Genomic DNA, 17,731 nt, shown 5'->3' with positions numbered 1-17,731 from the left:
TTTTGTCTACTAATCATTTGTTTTAATTGCTATTTAACCTGTTTACCTTGTTTTCCAGTAAGGCTGTGCCCATTTTATCTCATGACTATGCAGTTGATGTGATTTTCATTTGACAAAGTGTAAAATAACACGGATTTGGGCATAAACTAAATGACAGTTTCAGAGCTGCCAAATTGAAAAAGAACATTTCAGTATTTTTAAAGCTGTAAATCAGTATTTTGATGATGACATCAGTATTTTCAATGAAATACCATAAGACAATACATAAAACTGAAACTTTAGATGTCAGTGTTTTGCATGAAACCATCAGTATTCTTATTTTTCAGTACTAAATACTGAAAATCCGTACTACTTGGCAGCTCTGCAGTTTGTCCAAGCGAGTATTGAACCAATTGATAGTGGGACTAAATGGTAATTAGACCACATTTATAGTAGACCAAGTGGATTTAGCACCATGATACAAAAGTGCATTAAATCAACATTCCAAGAAGACATTTTCTTCCATAAACCGGTCTTTATTGCCCTTCTTTGTGGTTTAGTGATTTGGTGTTCAATGCACAATTATTTTTTTAAATGTTTATTGTCGACACGAATCCTGTTTCTTCTTCATTGCATTTCTCAAGTCGACAGTTCTTTTTTCAAAGTATTTTTCATTTTTTATTTATTTTTTTTTCAAAATAGATATTGATACGAAAATTAGAACTATTTGTTATTCATGGATGTATATAATTATTACTTTATCACTGAACTATGTTTTGACAGAAATAAGGTATTTTATGGTGTTCAAAACACAGTACCTGTTATTTTTTTTTTCTGTTCAAGAAATTACCTATATATATTGTTTTTGGCTTTTTGCCAATTCCCATTATTATCAATGCTGCATATTGAAGATTTGTACTCGCCAAGGCAGCAAAATGAGTAAAGCATTCGTTATGAAATGAAGCATTCATCTTGTTCATAAAACCAAGACTGAAATTGGTGCATTTGCAAAGCTGGTCAGTATTGAAATAGATGTACCCCAATAACAAGATGAAATGAAAATTTCATTAATCGAAAGCACAAACTTTTGTATTCATAAACGTTACTTATTTCACTACATTACTGAAATGTTTGATCTATTTTAGGTAGAAGGATAGTGTTTCTCCTTTACCAGATATTGCCCTTGTCAGTGGCAAATACATGGGAGTTAGTTCCTTCTAATTTTGTGTGCTGGTTTTGTCAAATTTCTTGCAAAGAACATATTTCATTGTACATTTTTTTCCCCTCCATTTTTCCATATGTTTCAAGAAATAAATAAAATACATAAATTTCTTATTGAATGATAAAGCCTTCTTTTGTAATTTTTGACATTTTAATGTCTACCCAAAGGATGAATGCCAGTTATGGTAACAATTTCAAAAGTGAGTTTGTAGTAAATCCAATAAAATGTCAGTAATGAATGTATGCATAAAAATGTGTGCCTGAGGATTTTATGACAAATTTAATTTTAAGACTTTCTCTTGAAATCTTTTCATGCAACTACTTTATTTTAACTTTAAAGGGGTACCCCAGGTTTAAAATCTAAAATAGATTAAAATGCAATAAACGAAATGTGTAAAATTTCATTCAAATCTGAAAATAAGTTTTTGAAATGAAGTTCAGGAATATTTTGTAATGGTTTTGTGCCCTCATGAATATGCAAAATAATGTCATATGTTCAAACGTGTAAAACATATCCTTGTAACAAATACCCTTTTCATAAACCTATCCTCCAATTGGCCGCCTAAGAGTAATGCGGATAATTCAATAAAAATTGCATTCATAAACTCTGAAAATAAGCCGCATTATTTTTACGAGCACCTGTCCTGAAAAAGGCGGATAATCGCCATGACAACTGGACACACCCCCTCCGATGCGGTTGTGTTGGAAAAGGGTGACCTTGTGACCGCACCATGGCAATTATTCGCATTATTTGGAAATGCGTTCATAAACTCAAATTCTTATCCCGATGCTGCTATTATGCGGATAATAGCACCATCAGAGTAATGCGGATAACTCTTGTCCTCCAATTTTACGACCAAATTATGCTGCTATTAGCCGCCTAATTCATTTTAATTGGGTTTATGAAAGGGGTAAAAGTTTAAGCAATAGTAACTCAGCCTTTGATCCAACAAACTCAAAATAGGACAATATCTGAATAAAATTTCATATAATAAATTACAACAGAATATGCAGCTATTGGATAGGCAACTAGATAATTGGTGCCTCAAAAATGCTATATATTTTCAATTGATATCGGGTTGCTCCATGCATATTCACGAGGACATGATCCAACAAAGCTCGGCAAGATTTGGGGGATATTTTTCCATCTGATTTTTAAAAGCTGTGACAGATCAAAATCTTAGAAATAATTCATCAGTCATAATATCTAATATTCACTTTTTGTGACTTTGTCAAAGCAGCCTCAGGCTGTTTTTTTTTAAAGAATCAATGCTTATGTGTAATTAACTCAAAGGGGGTCATTGTCTCAGAATTATGAACACCAAAAAAGGTTGCCAAGTTTTAATGGGCGAGACATTTGCTCTTGCAACAAATGCTCCTCTGCTAATTTCTCTTAATATACAAGCTGAGATCTAGGTCCATATCTTAAAGTAGAGTTCAATTTACACACTGGTTTAAAGTTGTGGTTTGAATATGGATAGCCGATAGTGGCATAAGTCTCCAACGGTATTCAGCTCCTTTATCTCTCTAATCATAAACTGTTTCAGAAGGATAAACACGACAGCTTTCTTCACTGTTCATAAGTTAGGAAAGAGAACAATAAACGTGAGAAAAATATGTTAAGAAAATTTTGCAATTTTGGCTTTCCATACTTTTGGCACAGAGACCATGGTCTAAGTTAAACCCGACTTCAGAATATGGGCCCTACACTTCAATATCATTTAAAGATTAGGAATAATGTTCGGTTTGAAGCATGGGTTCATATTTGGCATGATGGGTGTATTTTCAGGTGCGAACATGCTGGAACCTTTTATTGCATCATTTAAAAAAGAACTATTTCTACTCCTATTCAAACTTTACAATGCTGGTAACCAACACTGATTTGAAACTTGCATCTATCATAGGATAAATGGTAAAGGAGTAATTACTTGTTCCACTTTTACCCTTCAAAATGAGAAGACTAAGAGGAGAGAAATAACAACAACAAACAATAGGACTTTCTTTTCCGTGATATTTACAATTTTATTTCATGTTGACGTATAAACTTGTGTTATCTTGTTACAGGCAATGTACAGAAACAAAAAAATGTACTGTATAATTCATCAGCCTATACAATATTCAATATTCCCCAACACACTTGGTTAAGGAATTACACAACTTAAATTTAAATTTCTCTTTTCTTCATCATCAAACATCAAGAGATTCCATGTCTAGAAACATACACAATGAAAAAAAAATTGTCTCTAAAGCTACATTAGATACTACACAAAAAACAATATGAAAATTCCTCTGTAGTGTTCTGTTTTCCTTCAAAGACAAGTTTGCACATGGGACCAACGTAAGATGTACACTGAACTAAACTAACTTCCAGATGAAACATATACACAAAACATAAAAGAACATATCAAAGTACGCACAAATCAACAAGTTCAGTTCAATGTAATCACTTTTCACTAGATAAAACATATATTACATATCTGCCTCAAGTATAAATCAAAACACCTTTTCTTAGTACAGTTATCCCATCTTTACAAAGAATTACACTTGTATCATGAAAAGGCAAATGTTATCTTTTCTCTTTTATTTTGATCATTTCCTTAAATAAATGAAGACAAAAATTAAAATCTGGTCAGCGAGATATCTCTGGCTGGTCTTTTTCCTCTGGAACTTCCTGCAGCTCTTTGCAACTCAATGCTGTCGCCTACCTACATGTACAAACACACCCTGCGATGAATTCTTCGCAGACATATGCCATTTTGAAGCGTCATTTAAAAAAATCTTTACAACAAAAGAATAAAGTTTATACATATCAAACTGCATTTGAATTCTAGAAGACATCTCAAAAACTAGAAGACAACTGCAGAGGTCTCGAAAAGAATGAAGTTACAGAGATAGAAATCGGAGCAAGAGAGAAAGATAATAGAAGGATAACTCGTTTTGTATGTAATGAAAGCACCATGACATTTTCCTCTTTACAAATCTATCTTGGAACAAATGCTTGTGAGAAATTGAGAACATCGACAAAAAATTCAAGTTTTACAAAAATAGTCCTATACACAATTCATCTAAAAACAATCTTCCACACTCTAGTCTCCAATCCCGATTACCTGCTACCCCTTTTATCCCCTCTCCCATCCAATGCTAATCATATACTTCCAGTATTCAGGCAGTCATTATACATCATATTCATCTTTGTCTAGGTGGTGCAACTAGTCGGTAAAGCAATAAAGTTGTCTCTGCTCGCTCAAATGTGTAACTGGTGCAGCTAATATATAAAAAAAATTCTGGGTCATTACCGTCAGCATATCTTGGTCAAATTCCATGATTCTGTGAATATTAAATTAACCATGCAGCAAGCAGCAGCACAATACAATTAAATTAAGTACAAAATTAGATCCATATATTAACTGTTTATTTTAATATCTGTGCAAACTACGAAATAGTCTCTGCTTATATCTTATTCATTAGATAACTTCGAGTGACAAAAATAGATTCAGTTATAAAGTTTTCTGACAGACATCTTTAGAATAAGAAATCTTTCAAAATAACTTTGGCTTGACAAATTTATTCAACTCAAAAACTTGCAGCAACATTGCTTTGTTAACAAGTCAATCTTAATTGGCTTATGGTTTTATGCAAGAATAGATTTCTGAAAGTTCTCTTCACTCTGAGGTTTTAAAAACGTAAAAAGTAGGTGCATGAGTAAGCCTTAGTTTTCAAATTATCCAGCGATTTCTGGTACAGCAAAATTTCCCAACCAAAACAATCATGAGATTTGTGTATAACAAAGACAAAACTAGGAGGATGTCTTGTTGACTCGATCTCCGGAACACAACTTAGAACCGTTTGCAAATTAACAAGTTATTTCACTAGTTTTCCAGGTTGTAATTGTTGAGTATTATGCACTTGGTATAAGATTGCATGCTTATCAAACATGCAACCCAGAGCAGCCTTTTTCACAGCCCGAAGTCTCATTTCACACTCACAGGAATATTCCCACAATCGTACTGATGGAGATGGGGTATCTCAAATCTTGCAAATAATGACGTAGTGGGATGACTGAGCTAAATTTCCGAGATTGAGCAAACCGAGGCTTAAGGAAAATCGCTGATAAAAATCAATTGGTTTTTCCTTGAAATTCCATGACTTCAACTTTGGCTCTGAATTCACAAGGAAGATTCAGCTTTCATATTGTGTATTGTATAATATAATTATCACACATATCAATAAAAGAATTAAAAAAACATCCAGCATCTACAAACCATGCTTGTGCTACAACATTTCCTTTCTTTTTTGTAAGTCTTCCCCCACTATACAGTGATATGCACTGGTATGAATCGGTAGTCTTTCTTTTTCAGGCACTTGTGTTATTGCAATGCTCCGATGGGCCCCGTAGAATATGATTTGTGTACATCTCATTAAAGCCTACAAACACTGCCTGAACTAACCAAGATCTGTGCATTCAACTAGCAATGTATTTCTTCATAAAATGTACGTCTTAGCATAGCAACAGCTGATTTGATTAATGTTTACAGTGTTTGACTTTAACTGTTATTCTTAAGACCTGGAAAATGGACATTATACAAAATGAATTGTACTACGGGATATAAAATGGAATGAGAAAATATTAAGATGCAATCTATACTTGAAGAATAGAATCACTAGAAAAAAATTCTAAGAAAATGAAAATAGAACTCTTCAGGGAAAATCGAATAGATATTTGAGGATTGCACAACATGAATAAATTTGACTTGACATACACTTTAAGCACCGTTTATAGATTACACACTGACATGGCCAAATATCTTCCACAGTATTTGACAAATGTGGATTCCTACCCATTACCAACACAAAGGGATAATCAACAAATTATATTATATATTAAGGTCAAGATCAAGTTGAGTTCAGGTGCATGACTTAACAAATGATCAGAATATGAAGTGCTGAAATTTGAGCCAAAATTAAACAAAATTTACATTTCAAATTGTGACCGTTTCTAAAATGATCTATCGTGGTAAAAAATACCTTACTCTCAAAGAGTTTGCTTTTATAAAAGAAAGAAAATGTTATCTGATCTATTTCAAAACCTGTTCGTTCTTGTAAAGACACTACAATTTTACAAATTCCTAGAGTTATTTCAAAGGGGGGGGGGGGGGGGGGTAGTTTTGATTTTTGCGGTCCCAAATTATAGAATAGTTTACCAATTCACCTTTGATCATGTACTTCTGTTGAATATTTTAAAAGAAATTTTAAAACATTTATTTTTGTTGTAGTGTAACTGTAATATTGGAGAGCAATTTGTACAAAGTGCATAGAGCAATTTTTATTGACTATGCACTATATAAGAACCAATTTATTATCACTATTATTAAAACTTTGGTAAAGGTTCAACAAAAGAATACGTATGAGATTGTCATTTGTGACATTCCATTACATTCTTAGACCTCTTCCAAGGATCTTGTGAATTTCGTGATTGCAAAACATTACAAACAAAAGATTATATCATGATATTTTCAGTCCATTCCATGCTTAAGAGATTATTTCATACCAAATGGGGAGGGGGGGGGATCTGAAGTTAGTTTCATTTCAGTCAGAAACATAATAAAATCAAACTAAACATGCCTTTAATTCATATAAACCATATCCGAAGAGCCTTATGGACATATGTAAAACTGGAATAATGACCAACACTTTTGAAGTTACCATCTTTTCCGATAAATGAATGAGAATAAAACAGATTAGGAAAAAAGCCTGCCATATTCCTATCATTTGTTAGGACATGCACAAATTAATAAACAACCTTTACTACATTCCATTGGGTGAACAAACAGCATTATCAATTGACATAACATATGCAAGATGTACACAACATCTAGGAATAAATGCTACCCCATCGCACAGATGTCTCAGAAAGCTTTCGAAAGCTTTGCTTCCTTACATTTTTACAGTCTACATAACCCCAAAAGCAATTCAGAATGACAAGTGATTTCAAATGCAATCCAATTCCTTTACTTGAAATAAATATTAATATCACAATCTGGACAGGCAAGGATCGTTTTTACTAAAATATGAAAATCTTACAAGGTATTAATTCATATCTAACAAGGTCCTTTATAAACATTTGCATTTAACATGGAGCAGGATATTTAAACAAATTTACCGATTCATGTTGAGGCTACACAGTAGCATCTAAAAAAAAAAGAAAAGCAAAGAAGGAAAGTTGCAGTAACCTTCAATAACTGACAATTACAATCAAAGAATGTCAATAGGAATGTTGTAATTACATCAGTACCACATCCAACCCAGTGTTCTACCAAAAGATTGCAACTAATATTCCTAAAAAAAAAAAATCATCACCAAAGAACAATAATGAAGCCAGAGTAAAATATCAGAATTAAAAGATGCTGTTCACCATAATTTAAGAGAGTGAGAAGTCTGTTGTGTTCACAGCATTTTCACAAATACAATCCAAAGAAATTAATATGAGAAATTCATCCACAGAGTTCATCTTTATAATAAAGGTATTTTGGTCAAAGTGCCAATTCATATAATGCACTTGCTACTCTCTCCTTAACTTCAGAGTCTAAAAGAGGTGACATGGAGAGATTAAGCAGTCTGTTCTGATGCTGAAGGAAGAGCGCCTTGTTGGTTGGGACTCGAGCCAAGCTTGCAAGAGCATCAGCAGCCCTACGCATCATGTCATGACTGGGCTTCGCTAGATCAGGGTTTATCATGTGAGGCGGGTTCTTCTCACATGACATGGTGTACTCGCTGTCCTCAATGTAGCGCAAGAGGAACGAGACAACAGAGTTCTTGGTGGCGATGGCACGACTAGCCGTCATGTCTGACCTAGCAATGTTGCTGAGAAGGACTAACGAGAGCTCCCGCATGACAGGATCTGAACGTTCACCGAGGTACTGGGTCAAGGTGGCATAGAGGCGCTCGAGTCTGTGGAACGGCGGAGTGGCAAGGATCATGTCCACATTATTCTCTTGGATGCTGAGCTTTGCAAGAGCTTCAATAGCTAATCTCTGAGGGGTTAGGGGAGAGTCACTAGACATGGTTGGGAACGGATCAAGAGCACAGGCCGACACACACACTGCCCAATGCAGAAGTCCATCTAGCATAGGTAGAGTCACACTTTCAACATATTTTGACATGTCCAGGACACCACCCAAGTTGGTGATGGTAACAAGTGCATTTTCCCGCATGCACTCTAGGTGTTCACACCACCATCTGTGAGAGTTGGTAATAGGGCACTCTAGATCCAAGTCTTCCTGGTCATCACGGTCATAAGTTTGGGGCAGCTCTTTCCTGCGTGGATGACTATGATGTAGAAGAAGGATGCGACTAAGCACTGTGATGAGACCTGGGTGTTTAGCCATCTCAAGATCATTACCAGGTATGAATGACAAGCTCCTGATTATATTGGAAACACAGACACAGCGTTGTCCAAATGCAGTTTGCATATCAGATGTTGTCACCAGTGAAGGGGTATCATTGACAAACTGCTCTTCATCTTCCAGTACGACCTCCCCTTTCTTTTTCTGAGATTCAGAAACATATATTACATGCTTTTCTTCCTCTACAACATCGAAGTCTCTGATTGCCTTCAATTCTTCACTACAATGTGTTAACCACTCTATTGTGGTCCGTCTTGCATCACTATTCTCTTTGTCCTCGTCCGATTCAATCCTCTCAAAAACACGCAAAATATGTTTGGTCATTTCTCCTCCGCCTTCCTGCCAATGTAACGAACCAGCATCGAACCCTTCGTGCACGTCCCATTCTTGCTGGTTGCAGAAGTATCCGCTTTGTACCCCATCAAACTTGATGGGTTTTGTTTTGTCAACACCACGCAATCTCTCCACATCAGCACAGTCGGCTGCTTCCGCAAGAAGCTCTGCTTCAGTCTTATCATTTGTGCACTTTCCATTAATATCAATATCAATATCATTCTCTACCACATTGTCTTCAAGCTTCTCCTCATCACGCTCCTCGTCCTGAACCTCTTCTTTGATTTCTTCCTTGACCTCAGTCTTTGAAGATTGGATGCGACGTTCCAATTGGCTTTTAGTCCTTATTTCAAGATCTTCAAAGCAACCAAACATCTCAATAAGGAGGGCTCTGTAATGTTCACAGACAATCTCCAAGAGTCCTTTCATTTGCTTGAGATCAAAGTACATCACGGTGTGGTGATCAAAGAGTAGGACACTCAGAACTTCTAGAGCCCAGGTGGTCTCTGCCAACAAGCCTGACTTCAGGGACATCATCAGTTTCCAAGCCTCCACAGCACCTAACATAATGAAGCAAAAATAAAAAGAATATTTGAAGTCGATATACACTTAATTAAAAAATAATGAGCAGCTTTATGTTTGCAAAGCAACTTCTGTGAGGAGTTATATCACTGGTTGTGCTGCACATTCTCCTTTTTTATTACATCATGATGAAACGTGCCATAATATTTTGGGAAGATGTGATGTAGTTAATGGGCAAAACTGCAACTGACTTTTTTTTCTACCTTGTGCGACATAACATATAAGCAAAGCTAGCATTGAAATATTTGTTTAAACGGAAACATTTTAAGATAATTTGAGGATGTAAGGGTGCCGATGAGCTGTCACGCACATTTGCATACAACATTTCCTTCTCCAAACGTGTGTACTCCAGAAGTTGCATGACCTACATAAAGCTACCTTATACACATAATCAAGAGAAAACAAGGTCCAGGGTCCCCTTTTCATTAATGTTGTTATCATCAGTCAATGATAGTAACCATATTCTACCATAACCCCTATTAATTTCATTCTGCATATCCTAAAAGATAAAGAGGTTTAAAATAAACATTACTATTTACAAACAAAAAATATAGCCAACTGACAAGCATACATGCAGATATAAATACATGACGACTATAAACAAATGATAATCTTCTCCCCTTAAGAAAATATATCGTAAGAAAATTTGTTTCACAATCAATTAATTTATACCTACATACTGATTGAAAGATAACACTTTAGGCATGCCTTTTCTCTCCAGAAAATGAAAAAATCAAACTCACCAATATCTTTACTTGTCTTGCGTTTGGTCTTGACAATTATGGGTTGAGTTGCCTCTACTGAATCTGGGGGGAAAGTCATCTCTTTTTTCTGCTGTGATGATGCATACACAGGTTGCTGTGGTTTATGAGGAGGCTTCATTCCCTGCATGCTGGAGATGGGATGCGGGTGATGACTGCTACCACGAGGTGGCATTCCCTGAGTGAGGACAGAGTGGAGCGTCCGGGCCCCGGTGAATGGACTCTGATTCATCATGCTACCTGGTGGACGCTGTTGTACGCTGCCCCAGGATGGAGATGGACCAAGACCAGAGTGGCTGGAGGCCGGTGGTGGAGGCATGCCTTTGCCGTATCCTTCCGGTGGAATCCCGTCTCGCTTAGCACCTTGATCAGAGGGAAAGGGATAGTTAGAATTGAGCCAGCCTGGTTCCCTCATAGGAGGGCCTGGACCAGGGATATTGCGAGGTGAAGGGGTAGGGGCGTGTCTCTGGTTGTACATGTCCATGGGTGGACCATCCATACCTGAACTAGATGCTGGCCAGGGTCCGGGTTCATTGAAAAACGGCGGGTGGTAGGAGTTTACAGGATTACCTAGGGCTGTGCAAAGGAATGGAGCAAGCAACAAAAAACAAAAGAATGGAATAATGGCACATAAGATTTTGAGATCATCACTTTTTCCACCCAAATACAACTACTCAAAGTTTTAAAAACTCCCTTCCAGAAATCTTATTTTTATCAAATTGTGCAAACTAAAAATAAAATAAGAGGGAATTAATATTTATAAAGCCTTTTTTCCTGACTTTTTTATAGAAAGAATAAACCCTCCCATTTTTAAATGTTTAAAAGAAAAAAGAAAAAAAAATGTTTTACAAAATTAAAATTCTGTAAGGAAATTATTGAGGTTGAATATAAGTTATGAAAAGTTTTTAAGAGTTTATTTAATGTAAGCCACACAAACCTCTATAATGAGCAAGCCAGGTTTCTAAAGGAAACTTTTTTTCATAAGGAAATGTGATGATTAGTGAACCACAACCTAGATGTGCCAATATACCCAATGAAAGATGAGATTGGAGAAGTATTTTTTTAGAAGCATGAAGTTAGAATGCAGACAGGATAATGAAAGATTGCTAGGGAGGTGTTAGTAGCAAAGCAATATCTAAATTCAATTCTAAGATTGATGAATGAAGTCAACTTCATTCAGAAAGAGTGCAGTAAACTTTTGAAAAATCATTAGCCAATTCATAAAGAATTACAACTATGGTAAATACCACTATGGCAAATATCATGACTCAGCAGTCAACCACAATCATGGTTACCATGGAAATTAAAATAATGGTAAAGTTGCATAGTTACAAGTATTTATGAAATGGTCATGGTCCTGGGATGATTTTACTTTCATTTTTTAGCAGACCTTCATCTATTCATCTTTTAACTATTTGCAGAAAATTATTCATAATTCAAACTCTCTTCATGAATTGGAGTTGTGAGAAAATGCTAGAAAGATATGCTAGCATACTAAAACTGAATAGTTCATAATTTCACATCTATCTATGACCAAATGAATTGAAAACAAGTTTTCAAAAACGTCATCCAAAAAGAATCAATTTTTTATCAAAGCAAAACAAATCTTGTGTCATGGGAGTTTGATTTAGATTCAAATTAATTGCAAATAATGGATTAGAATATTTGGTGTTAGAAATGATTAGAATAGCAATAGTAGTCAGAGAAAGAAATATCAGTTGCAAAGACATCAGATCAAGAAATGGAGGAGATCGTCCACCTGGAAAAGATGGTGAGTTGAGGCGAAAAGTACAAGACAGGTTTCATATATAAGGAATCAGACAATAAACATGGTTAGAAAAAGGATATTTTCTTAGGAATAAAACACTGGTATCCAATCATATTAAACGTAATATGTGCTCACACTTATATGGTCACATTCAATTTCTTCAAAATTCATTAAATCTCTTGAACTCTGTATTGATACATACATGATAATAATACTTCAAATGAAAAAAATATGGTACTGGAACATTATACATAAAATATGAAAGAACTACAGTCTTTTACTGTTCTACAAAATGACAATACTGAACTAACTACTAATTTGCATGAAAACTATTGCAGTTGGCTTAGTTAGAATGGGGGAGGGGGTTCAGTATCTTATCAGTGATTTCCACTCACAAATTTGCTCTCAGCCAAATGGATGCAAGGATTTCAGTAGCTTTTAACAGTTGCCAATGAAAATCACTGACATTATGCATCATGAAACCCACCCCTGAAATACAGTAGAGTAACTAAGGTATGAAAATAGAGAGCCACTTACCAGGGCCATGAGGGGGGTGTGGTGATTGTTGTCTGTCGTTGTACACGGGCGGGAACGAGCTTGGGCCCATGGGCCTGTCGCTGCTGCCGTACCCACCCTGGGAGAAGTTTCCCTGCTGCGAGCTGTAAGGAGGCATACCATGGAAGCCTGGTCCACTGCCGTGGCTCCCATCACCGGTGTGCTGGCCTGGCCCCATGAAGTCTGGCCGCTTAGGGGGTGGTGGAAAGACATCACTCTGTGAAGGCAAAACACATCAACGATTTCAAATAACTCTTCCCTTAATCATATTGAACACCCAAGCTATATCAAGAAAAAATTGCACAACAGTACATTAGAAACATCCATCCATCCTACCTCTTCATAACAAACTCTTTGATTGTGCTCCGTACTGCTTTTTAAAATAATCACAACAAAATTTCGACAAAAAAAAACCCTGCCAAAAAACAATAAATTGAGAGATGCCAGACTTTTGTAAACAACACTTTGATATCTATTCTCAGCAATGAAGTGATTTGGAGAAAACCATTTCATTCCTTGATAGAGATATATCAAAGTGATATAAGATGAAAAGCAGTATGATTGTCTATGCAAAGGGGAAGTTACCAAAACAGACAGATATTCTGTAATTGAACAACACTAAGATATTGACAGCTCAAGTTATGATGATCTACTCACTGGTCTTTTCTGGGGAAAATTCATTCTCATTGGATCATTGCCAAAAGACTGTGGAGGAGGCTGACTTGATGGAGGCATACCACCAGACTGTGACTGCTGCTGCTGGCCTGGAGCAGGAGGTCCTGATGGTTGGGAAGTAGGCCCAGACTGTGGTGAAGGCTGTGGAGGGGTTTGACCTTTTGGCGGGGTAGGGGTTGGGGTTGGTGGCTTTTGCGGCATTTGCTGCTGCTGCTGCTGGGACTGGGCGGGTTGAGATGGTGGAACACTCGGGCTGGCCTGACTCGTTGCAGGTGGCTGCTGTCCTTGAGACTGCTTAGCCGGTGAAGGCCCAGCTGCAGAATATGGCGGGGGAAGGAATGGGGATGAGGAAGCCGAGGTATGAGAGTCACTGGGTGTGGTAGGCCTAGAGCTGGAGCCAAAGCGGGAAGTAAATGGAGGCTGCTGCTGTGGGTCTGGTGTGGAGGAACTGGAGAATGGAGGCATCATAGACTGACCCGATGATGGTGGTCCTTGATTAGGACTTGGTGTCATGTGCGTTGTAGGTGATGCACTATACCTGTAAAATATATAACCACATTGTAAAATGTAAAGAAATGGACAATGTTTTATAGAATCATCATTATCATGCAGATCATTTCTTAATACAGTATCATATGCCCTGAACTCAGATAAGACTCCAATCTCAACATGACTAACATGACTAGATTTATAAGCAAATTACAACTCAATAAATTCATTCAAATGTTAACAAGAAACTGTTCAAGAAAAATTTACCTGTTTTGATCAAAGTTCGGAGCACCAGGTGGGTGGTTTCCTCCAGCATACTGCCCAGCATTGGCCTGGTTCATCGGACCAGATCCCTGGCCAGCACCTGCTCCTCCTCCACTACCACCACCACCACCTCCGCCACTGTAGGGATCCATGTTACCCCTTCTCGTGTAGCTGTTCATTGCGTATGGGTCGTTGCAAGGCATGTTCCTGTTTGGCATGGAATACGGATCAGACTCTCCAGGCCCTGGAGGTCCTCCAAAGGGCATATTGTTTCCTCCGCCCGAGGCCCCCGGACCACTGGGTGGCCCTCCTCCCATATTGTTCCTATTAAACTGGTGGTTCATGGCAGCATGGCTGTTGGGCGGGAATGAACCATTCATTGCATTTTGTCCCGGGTAAGGTCCTTGTTGCTGTTGCTGCTGCTGCCCTCCATGCTGATAGTCCATATCCGCAAAAGGGTCACACACCATCACGCTGTTAGCTGACATGTCCCCGCCTGGGCCTCCCGGATGCATGTTCCCAGGGACGTTGCTGTTGGGCATGTTCGGACGTGGACCCATATGTGGACCCATGGGCCCCATGTTGTTTCCGTACATGGAGGGCGGGCCGTAGCCGTGCATCTGGTTGGGCATGGGTGGAAAGCCTGGCTTGCCTCCCTGAGGACCAAACTGCGAGTAGGGATCGCTAGGATTGGGGTGATGATTCATTGCTGCTGCTGCTGCCGCCGCTGCTGCTGTAATAAGAAAATATCACAAATATAACAATGAGTATAGAAGCATAAGATACTTTTTTAACACATTGGCTAAAGAAAAAAAAAGAAATTCACAATAAAATGACTCGAACCTTATGACCTTAGAAATATGATAGGTGTTGACAACATACAAAGATTAAATAAATCCCATTCATATCTTTTGCACTGTAAAATGTCCATAATCTTGATATTTCAACCATTTCTCAAATGATTATAAGTTACAACCAATCCCACAAACAATCTGAAGAAATGGTATCTCATTCTTCAACAGACATACCAACATCTTTTTGGAAGCATACTATTAATGAATAAATTTTGAAGAAAAAACCCCAGAAGAATTTGAAAGACAAACTCACATGAAGAGTCCTTTGACTTCTTTGTGGAGGTAGTATCAATCTCTGCCAGGATCTGCTGTGGGTCTATACCACCCCTATCAAAGAGGCACTCATACGCCAGCAGGTGACGGATGTAGTTCTTCTTCAATGTAAAGGCCGCACTGTTGGAGTTGCCTACAGAGATTTCAATTGCAATCTGCTTCCATTGCTTGCTCTTCGACACCTGGTTTAGAGATAACAAATGGCAATCTCAATAATGGAAAAGTATAGGTATCTACTGCATATTCAATATGAATGATATGCAGAGATGCCAACCTGAACAAAAACATTTCAGCATTGTAAAAAGCAACAAATCAATATTTCAATAAGGAAATCACTATTTTCCAAGACATACCATAAGATGACACATAAAATTGAAACTCTTTGGCAGCTCTGAATATGGATATGACAGAAATATTGACCAAACATAAATTCAAAGGATTCCAAATCATATAACAACTAGTTCGGACGATCAATTGTAATGCTCCAATTGCAATTCTACCAGAAATTAGAATGAAATACTCTGGCATAGTGGTATATTGTATCAGAACAAAAAAAGATTCCTTTCTGCAGGAATCCCTTTACACTTGGCTGGAGAGTGTCAAATGTAGAAAAAATATCTTGCAAAGTACGTTAGTGCTACCATGGGATTTAAACTCTAGAACTTGGGGTACATGATTCTGTGGCTTATCCAAAGTTACATTTTTCAAAGGACATTGTACAAGCGTGATGTGAGGATGAGATATCAAACTTTTAAACACAAGCCTGAATCCTGTATAGAGTATGAGCCTTGAAAAACCATATCATCAGCTTTCATGCAGGTGAGGAAATTTCAGCTTAAAATAAAAATATGGCCATTTTGAACCCTTCCAACTACTTTTTAAAAGTCCTGACGATAGAATTGGGCATTGACTGCAATGACATTGTCAAATAAAGTACCGAAGTGATGACATATTTGATACGATATGATGAAAAGCATCCACAACACCAATTCAGTTGGAATCGGTCCACAGAGCTCCAGATGTGGCCATCAAAAATTGACAGATGTTACTCTGTTGCAATTCCTTATACAACTTCCACAGAATGCCCAGCAACCATGGATGAACAGAAAACACTTACCTTGATAACACCACCCCTATCTTTGACAGTGTTGTAGAGCTTGAAGAGATCCAGGACGTGACTGCTGATCTGTGGCATGGTGCGGATGGGCTGGCCCCTATCCTCCATTAGCTTGAAGAGACGATCCAGAAAAGCACGTCTCTCCGGGTGAGGGCACAACTCGTACAGCTTGTACAACTGTTTTGAGAGAAGGAAAGATTTTGATGATGTCATTATGGAAGTATTCTAAGCATAGTTATTCTATTATTTCAGAATGTGAAAAGAATAAGAGATCTTTAAATCACAGAGCTGATTAAAATTGTGCAGAACACTGCAGAATAACAATATATGTGAAGTTTGTACTATTATTCATATATAATGATCTATCATTATTTTCTACACCTTTTCAATACAAAGAAATTTCATGACATTAAAACAGTTAATTGCTACTTGCAAAGTGCAAAGACCATTTAGAAACACCATGACTAATAAAAGATGAAATATTCAAAAACTTTTTTATACTGTTGACTTCCCCTCAAAAATAGAAATATGTTTTAAGGTCTTTCATTGAAATCATCACCTTTTTAGGCAAGTTCAGACTGGTAAGTTTACTAGCAGGCTCCTGCGATTGACCCTTCTTCGACTTCGAAGTGGTGGTTGTCGTTGTTGAAGATGCCGTAGTTTTGGGGGTAGGTGCTGGTTGTGGAGTGACCGGAGCAGCTCCTTGTTGCTGTTGCGGAGTTGGTGGCTGTTGCGAGTACGGCGGCTGCTGCCCAGGATGTTGCGGAGGTGGATGCTGGCCAGGATGTTGTGGTGTTGGTGGCTGTTGGCCAGGATGATGCTGCTGTTGATGTGAATGATGTTGCTGCTGCTGCATGTGTTGTGGCGGGTGATGCTGGGGGTGGGGAAGGGACTGATGTTGTTGGTGGTACATACCAGGGTAGGGAGGGGGAGGTTGGTGTGGCTGATGTGGCTGTGGTGGATGTCCTGGTCCTGATGCCTGTTGCATACCCATCCCAGGGCTAGGGGTATTAGCCATGTCTTCCTGGGAGGATTTACTCATCGCCCCAGGTGAAGCTAAAGGTGACGGTCTGGAATGAACTGATGGAGGTCTGGACAATACATTTTCCTCCTAACAAAACATAAAACGCAACTTTTATTAGCACAGTGGATGGAATTCTAAACTCACTGTCATAAGTGGCAAATAACGGTATCAAAGACTTCCATAACAGAGATAAGGATTTGTCATGCATACTGTATTTCTTTATGACAGTACCTCAGCAAGTGACCATTGTGTCTCTTAACCCTATCTAGGCGGGGGTATTTTTGGAGTTCGTATGGCCGGGGGGGGGGGGGGCTCCCAGACCCCCCCTTGAGATCTCGGCCATCGACAGCACAATAGCGGCAAAAATTGGTACGCGGGTTGCCTGGGACATAATCTACAAAATTGTATAGATATCTAAAGTGTACATGAAAAA

The 17,731-nt window shown here is 37.9% G+C and overlaps 1 protein-coding gene across 10 annotated transcripts in view; it reads right to left on the bottom strand.

Annotated features, from left to right (window-relative positions):
• Positions 1–3,213: 3,213 nt before the first annotated feature.
• The window catches only part of LOC121413602 (AT-rich interactive domain-containing protein 1B-like), a 61,065-nt gene continuing 46,547 nt past the window's right edge, over positions 3,214–17,731 (bottom strand). For 6 of the 10 annotated variants that reach the window (XM_041606482.1, XM_041606491.1, XM_041606485.1 and 3 more), the window contains 8 exons: positions 16,834–17,385; positions 16,275–16,451; positions 15,138–15,339; positions 14,034–14,766; positions 13,260–13,815; positions 12,585–12,819; positions 10,262–10,855; positions 3,214–9,496 (listed from right to left, as the gene is read on the bottom strand). In XM_041606482.1, the coding sequence (XP_041462416.1) occupies positions 7,731–9,496; positions 10,262–10,855; positions 12,585–12,819; positions 13,260–13,815; positions 14,034–14,766; positions 15,138–15,339; positions 16,275–16,451; positions 16,834–17,385 (4,815 nt within the window). In that variant the 3' untranslated portion in view covers positions 3,214–7,730. The remainder of the gene's footprint in view (positions 9,497–10,261; positions 10,856–12,584; positions 12,820–13,259; positions 13,816–14,033; positions 14,767–15,137; positions 15,340–16,274; positions 16,452–16,833; positions 17,386–17,731) is intronic. The other 4 variants (XM_041606483.1, XM_041606490.1, XM_041606484.1 and 1 more) reach the window with 3 other exon arrangements.

This window comes from Lytechinus variegatus, chromosome 4 (genome assembly GCF_018143015.1).
Source record: "Lytechinus variegatus isolate NC3 chromosome 4, Lvar_3.0, whole genome shotgun sequence".
In the NCBI taxonomy this organism is placed as follows: Eukaryota; Metazoa; Echinodermata; class Echinoidea; order Temnopleuroida; family Toxopneustidae; genus Lytechinus; species Lytechinus variegatus.
Note: the sequence above shows the minus strand (reverse complement) of the source record. Positions and strands in the feature narration are given on the sequence as shown.